Source organism: Hirundo rustica, chromosome 6 (assembly GCF_015227805.2).
Source record: "Hirundo rustica isolate bHirRus1 chromosome 6, bHirRus1.pri.v3, whole genome shotgun sequence".
Taxonomy (NCBI): Eukaryota; Metazoa; Chordata; class Aves; order Passeriformes; family Hirundinidae; genus Hirundo; species Hirundo rustica.
Window position 1 is genome coordinate 9781801 of NC_053455.1, and position 10220 is coordinate 9792020.

General features: G+C 39.9%; 1 protein-coding gene across 8 annotated transcripts in view; it reads left to right on the forward strand.

The window, feature by feature from the left end:
• The window catches only part of PPP1R13B (protein phosphatase 1 regulatory subunit 13B), a 69575-nt gene extending 59489 nt beyond the window's left edge, over positions 1–10086 (forward strand). For all 8 annotated transcript variants that reach the window (XM_040068057.1, XM_040068060.1, XM_040068055.1 and 5 more), the window contains 8 exons: positions 1092–1261; positions 2116–2617; positions 3147–3913; positions 5472–5609; positions 5687–5820; positions 6529–6695; positions 7480–7679; positions 8542–10086. In XM_040068057.1, coding sequence (XP_039923991.1) covers positions 1092–1261; positions 2116–2617; positions 3147–3913; positions 5472–5609; positions 5687–5820; positions 6529–6695; positions 7480–7679; positions 8542–8583 — 2120 coding nt within the window. In that variant the 3' untranslated portion in view covers positions 8584–10086. The remainder of the gene's footprint in view (positions 1–1091; positions 1262–2115; positions 2618–3146; positions 3914–5471; positions 5610–5686; positions 5821–6528; positions 6696–7479; positions 7680–8541) is intronic.
• The last annotated feature ends 134 nt before the right edge of the window (positions 10087–10220 follow it).

Here is a 10220-nt window from a genome sequence, read left to right on the forward strand (position 1 = left end):
TCATTTGATATTGTATTACTGTGAGGTGCAGAAATCCCATTTGATCTCCACACGTGCCCAATCCCCCACCATTTTAGGTGCTATCCTGTAGTAAAGTCAATTACATGTTACACATCACCTTTACTGATTTAAGTGCTCCACTATAACAATTATAAGCCATAGGGATGGAGGAATGATCTCCAGTCTCCTTAGAGGAAGAAATGCCTGAAGTTTAATCTTGTAAAGGCAAACCAAATCCTCAAGATCTAACTTGGGATCTATTTAGTTACTATAAACCATATCTAATTCTTAGGCTACTTAAACTCTCCTGCTTACTTAGAGAACTGAAACTAGTCTCACACAGTTAATAAAGTAACATCAATGCATCTAGGGTTTCCTTAAGGATTTGTTGCCTCAGCTTATGTGCAGCTGTGCATGATTTTCTGCATATGCTGAAGATAAAAGCCCATGACTTGTGTCTTGACACTGAGTTAAAGTTGTCAGCTGACTTCATAAATTTATTTAATAGTATATCTCTGGGGCAATTCTAATCGGGTGAGTATGCTGAGGAAAAACAAAAGGTGAGTTAACCGCCACTTCCAGCAAAGGAATGTGTGCTTTTGTTCCGCCCTGCTGTTGAAAGGAGTTTTTACATCCTGTTATGGGTGAATGAATCTGGTAACCATAGTTTAAACTTGGAGTACGTCCACTCGGGGCTTACATAGACTTAACATTTAGCGTAATTTGACTGTGTCTCTGGATAGTACCCAAAGAATTGTGTTAATGAAGTGTTTCTGTACAGATTGTTACTCTGAATTTGTTTGTCTTCTATTAGCAGAATATGCAACACTCAAGCCAAAATTTTAATCACATTTTTTCTACAGAAATTATCAGTGCAATTTCAGTTTTAATGAGTAGTGAACAGCACATTCTATGCAGTGATTTGGCTTTCAGTATTGATTTCTGAATCAAATATTAGTAATGATTTACCTCACTTCTAGAATAAAACTAATCCCACTGTAATCTACATTGTTTTATTTCACGTGTTGTTTTGCTTGTTTGCAATGCTAGTGTGGATTATCTTAAATCTAGTATTTTTGTCTGTTTTCAAGCTAATGATGGAAATTGGCCGATACTTAAACAGAGCTCAGCCCCTGTGGTAAAACCCCCTCAGATCTCCAACACAGACTGGAAAGAATCGAGCATGGATACTGCTTTAAAACAAGGAACTATATCCAGCCAGCCTTTGCCAACTTCAGTATTAGGAAGTACTGATAAGCTGGTGGGTTTCATCGGTGACATATTTATAGTTCTGCTTTGCTGAAATTATGAACCTTTGGCTTTCATAGCTGAACTCACTTCAATTAGATACACATTCTGTTTCCCTGCTGCTGTTTATTTTAAAAGTCATAAAGAAAATTACCTTTGCATTTCTTCCATTCATTTCTGGTTTTTTCACATTAAAATGTGGGGTTTGTTTCAAGTTCAGTACTTTGTATTCCTTCCTGTTCTTTTACATAGCTAATCTCCACTTTTCTCTCTTGGCTTCTCCAAATCCTCTCCCCCTCCTTCATGTTTTTCTAATTCATATCTTTGGTAGTGTTTTTCCTTTGTATAGGTTATTGCTTTTTCAGTGTACTCCTTTTCTCATAAAAATCTCAAAAGTCATTAAATCCATCCTTAAGTGAGTCCACTAGTGGTAGCTGTCTGCATTGTTGTGCTAGTACTTTATGAATTCTTTAAGACTATAGTCTCTAAAGAATAAGGACTTGGTCTTCCAGTTGTTTTGGTAAACTCTGACAGTATATGTTGTCAAGTATGTTACCAACTAGACACTGAGATCTGGAACCTAGAACAAGTTATTCAGGCTTTGCATGTGTGCAAATAGTTTTGAACTGATATGAAAGTGTTGCAGCTGAAGGTACCTTTAAACAGTGGCCTTTGTCTGAGGTATGATGAGATCCTCAGATAAACTCACACAGAATCATATCTAGTGATAAAGGAGCACAGATTGTTTATGTTGACTCCTTTGCTGTCCCACAAGATTGCATGTATGGTATGTTGAAAGAGGGATGTTCTCGCTCAGAAGTACTTTACTTAATTAAATGGTATATATTATATATTGTTCTTACACAGGGTCTTGACCTGGGGAAGGTGCCACCAACAGTTCCTGGTGTAAGCAAGCAGTTGCCTCAGAACTATGGGACCTATCCAAGCCCAGTTCCCTTAGGAACAGGTTCTACAAACTCTCTCGAAAGAAGGAAGGATGGCAGCCTGCCCAGACCTGGCACCAGTATAGCAAATCGGCAAAGGCCGGTTCCGCTCCCGCCGCCCAGCAACGTGCACCAGCCCAGCTCCTCACAGCAGATCCAGCAGAGAATTTCTGTCCCTCCCAGCCCCACGTATCAACCCTCTGGCCCCCCCTTGTTCCCAGGAGGAGAGGGCAGGCCAGAACTGCCTTTGACTGTGGCAATCAGACCTTTTCTCGCTGATAAAGGATCCAGACCTCAGTCTCCCAGAAAAGGGCCACAGACAGTGAACTCCAGTTCCATCTACTCAGTGTATCTTCAGCAAGCAACACCACCAAAGAATTACCAGCAAGCTGTGTACAATACTTTAAATAAGTCGGTAAAAGCAGGTAGAATATATTTTTTCTTTTTGTTTTCTTTGAAATACATTAAGATCTACTTGTTTGGCTTAGTTGACTTCCCATATCAGTTTGGAAAACTTATCTAAGTCTGTGAGGAAAGTTATTCTTGTGTATGCAGCATAGCAGCAAAATCATTCAATATAGTTTTGAAGTTACCAATAAGTATGCGTTGATTTTCCTTTTAAAACAAAATGCAATTGGAACAATATAGCGTGGATACTTTACCGATAATTTGATAAATAAGTTGAAAAAACAATGTCTATATAAGAGAGCTTTTTCTCCTCTTACCGTTTCCTCATGAAAGAGGAAAAACATTCCAGATGCTACTTGTAGCTTGTAATTATAAGAAGCATCACCAACAGGTAAGTATTTATTTCTGCTTTGACAGTCCCTAGAACAGTATTTTTTTTTTTCTTTCTGCATTACTGTCAAAAAAGTAGCAACAGTTTATTTATAAATACTTTATTATGTAATTTAGGAACATATCTTCACTGTTTTCCATCTTTCTTTTCTTCAGTTTATGGAAAACCCGTATTACAGTCTGGTTCAACCTCTCCCTCACCCTTGCCATTCCTTCACGGCTCTTTGCCTGCCCAGTCTCCCTCACAGCCACAGTCTCAGCCTCAGACTGAGGTGACTGAAAAAGATCAAGAGCTGGAAAATGCTCCACCACCCAGCGAAAACAGCAACGTGGAGAACATTCCCCGTCCTCTCAGTCCTACTAAGCTCACCCCTATTGTGCACTCGCCCCTTCGGTATCAGAGCGATGCTGACCTCGAGGCTCTGAGAAGAAAATTGGCCAATGCTCCGAGGCCATTAAAGAAACGCAGCTCCATCACCGAGCCAGAGGGCCCGAGTGGACCAAATATCCAAAAATTATTGTATCAGCGCTTTAACACCCTGGCTGGAGGGATAGAAGGTGCTCCTTTCTATCAGCCAAGCAATCCACAGGACTTCATAGGCAACTTAGCTGACGTTGATAACGGGAACGCCAGCACCAATGGCAATATTGAAGAACCAATCCCCGTGCAACCTACAGTTCCTGTCCCTGATGAACCACCCCCTTCGTCAGATGCCAATGATAATGAGTTACCTTCTCCTGCTACCGAGGAGCTGATAAGCACTGAAACCACAAATCAAACGCCTGAGACAACTGAAGACAACAACAACAATCTTGCTATAGTTCCTTCTACTGAGCAGTCACCCAGTCCCACGCCAGAGGTCAGTTCTCCAGTAGAAGATGAAGCTCCTTTGCCACCTGCTCTTCCTCCTCCACTTCCTCCAGTAAGTTACAAAGCAAAAGAACAACTTTGTGAACTACACAATTAGCTTTGTGCTTAAGCATTACTGGAATATGGTAAGCTTTTGCTCAGCAGTATCTTTGCACTTGAAGTCTCATGATATTGAAAGAAAACCAGGGGGAGTTCCAGGGAGAATTCTGATGGATTCATTTCTTTACTACTCTAGCTTCTTAATAAGGAAGATATGCAAACAGGTAATGGGAGGTTGTGTGTGTAGTTTTCAACTTTTTGGAGGTTCTTGTTGTAGAACTAATTCTGGAATTGGAGATTCCATTAGTATATATATTTTTTTTTAATTTATTCTGTCCTTCAAAGATAGCTTACCCTTCGTTTCATACAAATAGTTATGTCAGTGGGAAGCTTTTTAATTTGCAGGCAAGCTGAAATAGCTGTTCTAGGGAAACTGCACTCCTTTTGCCCTCTCAGAGGAGATGGATCAGGGCTAAGTCCAGCAGCAGCACAGCTGGCTCATGATAGCAGAAATGTTCTTCTATGGGCTTGTCACATACTTTGAATTGCTTCTGAAGGCCATTCTCCAGCTGCACTAAAATGTTTTAAATACTTGCCATTACCAAAATCTACCACATCTGGAGAATTGAAAAATACAGGAAAAAATGGATTTTATTCTTTGTTGCTGTGATAGCTTTCACTCTTTGGAACCAAGGTTGATCCCCACTTTTAGATTCAGGTAGGAACCTTGCATTCCTCTGAGAATTCGAGTGCAGTGTGCATAAGGCTTTGTATGGTTTTCCATGAGCCTAAGGGCCAGGATACTTCTGGGAGAATTGGATATGCTAGCAACTAATATTATTCATAATGTGAAGGGTTTATTTTCCAAACTGAAATAGCCATCATCCTGTTTAGGACCATAAGTGAAAACAGATCCTACACAGCTAGAGACTAAAAGCATTCTATAAAAGCTGTAGTTAATAATAGATTATTTTTTCCCCAGAAAGTGACAAGGACACATGTAAGAGATTCAGAATATTCTCAAAACACATTTAAGTGTGCTTCAAATCTTGAAAATGCTACTTCTGATAACACCTGCTAGAATGTCACATAAAACAGCCTCATGTTCTGTACTTTTCATTCCTTCAACAAAACTCCCAACTTGCCAGGCCTGACCTTCAACAGAGACTCCTGCTAATTCAAGACATTGATTCCCTTAAGTACAGACTCTGGCTTAATTGTGTGGTGCTTTCCAGGCTAAGCAAAAGTTTTCACAGTGTCTCAGATAATCCACCGGTAATAGGCACAGCTTATATTAGATACAATTATGATGATGATGCTTAAAACACTGACTTAAGTACTCTATTCCTTGTACTCATTATCTTTAATTAGAAGCTTTGAATTTATATTGGCTTGCTTTTTCGTTTTTAACTGCATAAAATGTAATATATCAAGCCTTTTATTTCGAGACTTCTAAACAGAAATGATTGCATAGTTCTAAATATCATTTAAGGAAGATGAGATTCATAAATTAATGATTTTTCTACTTGTACAACCTGAAATGATGCCTTCCAACCTTCATCTCTACTCAGACAAAACGTACCAACTTGAAGAAACCCAACTCAGAAAGAACAGGCCATGGCTTGAGAGTGAAGTTCAATCCCTTGGCTCTCCTCCTAGATGCTTCTTTGGAGGGTGAATTTGATCTGGTACAACGAATCATATACGAGGTAAGCTTTTAAACAGTGGCAACCTCATGCAGTATTCAGGAAGAAGAAAGCGCTGAACTGTTTTATGTTTTCAACAGGTTGATGATCCCAGTAAACCAAATGATGAAGGCATTACACCTTTGCATAATGCAGTGTGTGCTGGTCATCACCACATTGTGAAGTTCCTGCTCGATTTTGGTGTAAATGTAAATGCAGCAGATAGTGATGGGTGGTAAGTGTGAAGATTTTTAACCTTCCGTCTGGGAGAAGCACCATTTAGATGCACATTGAAATTTTTGTTTAGACCTGTTTTGGGAACAATTTCCTTCCTCTTTATCCCCAGCAAATGAGTACTCTCTAAGTTGTAGGTGGAGATGAACTCAAATGCAAGGTTACAGCATGTTCAGCTCCTGAGCAAGCACAATTAAACCATAAATTAGATTACAGTTTGTGATAATTAGTGGTGGAGTTGCATTTCTTGTTCAGATGCTGAAATAATTAATCTATAAATAACAAATGACAAAAGTTAATTTGCTTAAGTTTCTTCATCATAGATCCCACTACAGATGTTGATGTTCTTGAAGAATCTCACTTAATGGGTCGTTTGTAGCATTCCTGAAGTCTTTGGGGGGGAATGTGAACCCTCACCTTTGTTTTACCTTTCAGGTTTCCTTGTATTGGAAAATACCCTTTTACACCAAACAGCTTTGTAAGCTGTGAAAATTATTAGTTTTGCTATCTGTTTCATAATGCTTGGCTTTACTTGAGCCAGGTAAATCCTGAAATCCACCCTAGCTGCTTGACAGGTTTTAGATAATGCATACACATACTATAAACATAAACTTCCTTTTAAACCAGACAGGCTCCACATGGCAAGATAAAAATTAGGATTCATGGAAGCTTCTTTTTTCACATGTACATTTTTTTGTTTTATTTTCAGGACACCTTTGCATTGTGCAGCTTCTTGCAACAGTGTTCATCTCTGTAAACTACTGGTTGAATCTGGGGCAGCTATTTTTGCTTCAACTATCAGTGATATAGAAACTGCTGCAGACAAGTGTGAGGAGATGGAAGAAGGTTATATTCAGTGTTCCCAGTTTTTGTACGGTAAGCTGTGGCACTTACCAACTCTTTTCTAAGATTCATCCTGATTTGTCCCTCTGATCTGTGTGAAACATCTGCTTAGGCCCCAGACTGGATTATATGGCCCATCATGTCCCTGTGCTTTCAAAGTGCTAAAACCAGAATCACCTTTTCACTGTAATGTTGCTCTTAGTCCTTCTGAGTCTTGAATTACTTCACAGGCTCCTTCAAATGTTAAGATTTTTAAAGTTTTAATTTGGCTTCCTTTCAAGGAAATGCTTCTAGAGGGAGGTTTTGACCCTAACAATGAGTTGTCAAGTATTTTGACAGAGAGACTTCTGTGCTCCAGATGCACAAATTTCTAGCAGATCACACAAAGAAAGAAATACACTTAATGAATAACGAACTTACTGAAGGTGCTTAGTTACTAAAATATGTTGTGCAAGAAAAGTACTTCAGTGGAGCGGACAAATTTTTAATTTCCATCAGAGGATTTAAGCTTCATTAAAGCTCTGTCAGGTCTGACATTGTGTGAGTTCCAAAAGCCTCAAGCGTCCCTGTCCAAGGCCCGCTGTAGGAAGCAGCTTCCACCGCATGTATAATAAAAGAGAAAAACCTCATTCTCTAAATTATTCTATAAGATTTTGTTTTATCATGCAGTTAAATTTTTGACAGTATTTCATCATGGTAGTGCTGAAAACCGTTCATGAAATGTTATTAACAGAAGACTAATATTTGGGCCACCGTGTCAATAGTAAAACTCTCAGAGGGAAAAAGAGGCTATTTTACCATCTGGTGTTGTTAACAGGAGTGCAGGAGAAGCTGGGAGTGATGAATAAAGGGGTGGTGTATGCTCTGTGGGATTATGAAGCCCAGAACAATGACGAGCTGTCATTCCACGAGGGCGATGCCATCACTATTCTGAGGCGCAAGGATGACAATGAAACGGAGTGGTGGTGGGCCCGCCTCAATGACAAGGAAGGCTATGTGCCTAAAAACCTCCTCGGGGTAAGTTCTTTCACCCACTCCCTTCTATTTTTCACATGCACCTGAAGTAGGAACAGAAGATGGATCTTTGGTCAGAACCCCTCTGTGCACCATCCACAGTGCTATCAAGTGGTGTAAAGCAGATTATTCCTATTCTCTCTGGTCTCTGTACCACTGTAAACAAACAGGAGAGGTTACTATTAGGAGATTGGTGCTGCTTGTCATTGAGCAAGTTAGTATATTTAATATAGTTTATGCTGTAATAAGACTTTTTTTCTCCCCCTTGGCTAAAATATAGAGCCCTTATGGAAAGCATGGTGGCTCTATTAGGCAACTTGAAGCCTTGGTTCAGAAAGTTCTTTGGGAAGGATTTTAATACCTGGCATGAGAGAAGAACACAGGTGTGTGAGAGTTTAAAACAGGAAAGAGCCTTGAAGATGACAAATGTGGGCGCATTGTTTATGCTGCTCAGACAGATGGAACACGGTCAGGAGAGACCAGGAATGTAAAGTGATTAAGCAGAGAGCTACTGAGGATAAAATGTGTAAGAGAACCTTGCAGAGTAGGAAATAAGCCTTCTGGAGTGCTCAACAGGGAATTTTTGTACTTAGGTAAGAGCATCCTTTGTCTGTTCTGGATCTTGAGCTAAATGCACCACATCATTTTCAGAGCAGCCATGTTGCTGCCATTGGCAGGAGTAAATTGGCCCTTTTCCCCCTGCTTGTTTTTCAGGAGTTGCCTAAGAACACCCCCAAACTTAGAAAAATATCACCCCCCAAAACACTTCATCACCCAGTTCTGCCTAATAAGTACCTCTTGGTTATAAATTATTTAAGTTGGTATCAACCATGCAAAGCCTAATACTGTTGTTCTGTTTTTTTAGTTATATCCACGAATAAAGCCTCGACAGCGAACCCTTGCTTGAATTCAGTTGTACGACAGCGCAGTACCACGCTGGTAACTGGAAACTTAGAACATACACTGGAGCCATCATTTTTGATCATTTCACACAGAGAACTAAAACTATGATACTTAGTTTTAATGGTGCTTTCTCTTGTTACATGGACAGCATCCACGATTTCCAAGATCTGCAGTTTGTAAACGAGGATCGTTTCTGTGTGACCCAGCACTGCCGAGGAGAGCGATACCTCCAGTACCGCCAGTGTTGTGCCAACTCTCGTCTAACGCAGTGTTTTGAGTCAGAGTTCTGTGGTAGGAGCTTTCTCGTGTTCTGTGTTCAGAGGTGTCATTTGCAGAGTGCAGATGCGCTGTCCAGTTTGCTCCAACCCCCCCACAGCAACTGTCCTGTGTCAGGGTTTTGGGTATTTCTGTTCGATACCAGTGAATGTTGAGTTCTCATTACCGATCAACTCTTTGGGTTCTAGGGCAGGAGATCTTCACCTGTTACATGCATAATTAAGTAGTTACCAAAGCTTGGTGAAGGCTAGGATTTTAGGTGGCAACATGCTAAACACTTAAATCCTAGTCTGGACAACCCCAACGAAAGCTTTACCTAGTCTAGCATCTTGCATTATTTGCATTATTAGAATCAAGCTAGAGAACTAACAAAACCCAACAGTATTTGTACACTTCTCAAAGTCCCTACACGATATTTCACTTGGTGTTTTATTTTCTTATTATTCAGCCTACAGCACCGGTGTTACCTCTACAAATGTAAAGGTTCCCCCTACTAACCCCCCGAGCTCATCCAGCCTGGACACAACAGTTAGTACTGAAGTTGCAGCAGCTTAAGGGATTTGTATGTTTGCAGGGATGAAAGTGCAATAGTTGAAAAGGGTAAGAGTCTGGGTAAGGGTTATACTGTGTCACCTGAAGTCTGCCTGAGTCAGTCTAGAAGAAAATATGAAGGACTGGATAGAAGTAGAAAGGGTCGGTTGTGTAGATGCCAAGTCAAGGAGAAGAAAGAAACAAGGTTTAGAGAAGGATTTAAGAAAGGCAGTAGCTTATTTGAGGATAGTTTCTGTGGTTCTTGGCAGCCTACAACTGCTGCCAAGGCAAGTTATGCAATAACCTGTTCCACTACATTGTAGTTTCAAGCAAAAAAAGAAAAACCCCACAAACAGGCACTTCACTGGAATTTTAATTGTACATGATTTTATATACCAAAAATATATTTTGAATTTCCCATTATAAGTTTTAGCCATATTTCTTGTAATTTTCTCCCACTTAACAGTATGCAATTTGATTAACTCTTCATGTACAAGTTCTGTGTATAATTTATATATCCATTTCTGCAGTGCTGTAACTTGCTTTTACCACAGGTCAGCATTAACTGTATATATTGTGGTGAAAAGTGAAAGGGTATTATTGTTGAAGAATTTGCTACATGAATGTGATGATTTCAAGAGCCTATGATACACTAATTCAGAGAACATGTAAATGTGCACAATAAAGTACTGCTAAGGCATGGCTGTGTTCTCCACTCTTTTATAGAGGTTTCTACAGCAGATGTGCTCAGAGTCTGCATGAAAACAATAACTGCAGTGTTACAGCTGTCAACCCACCTTTCCTCCTTGTTTTATCAGCTTCACTGAAGATGTG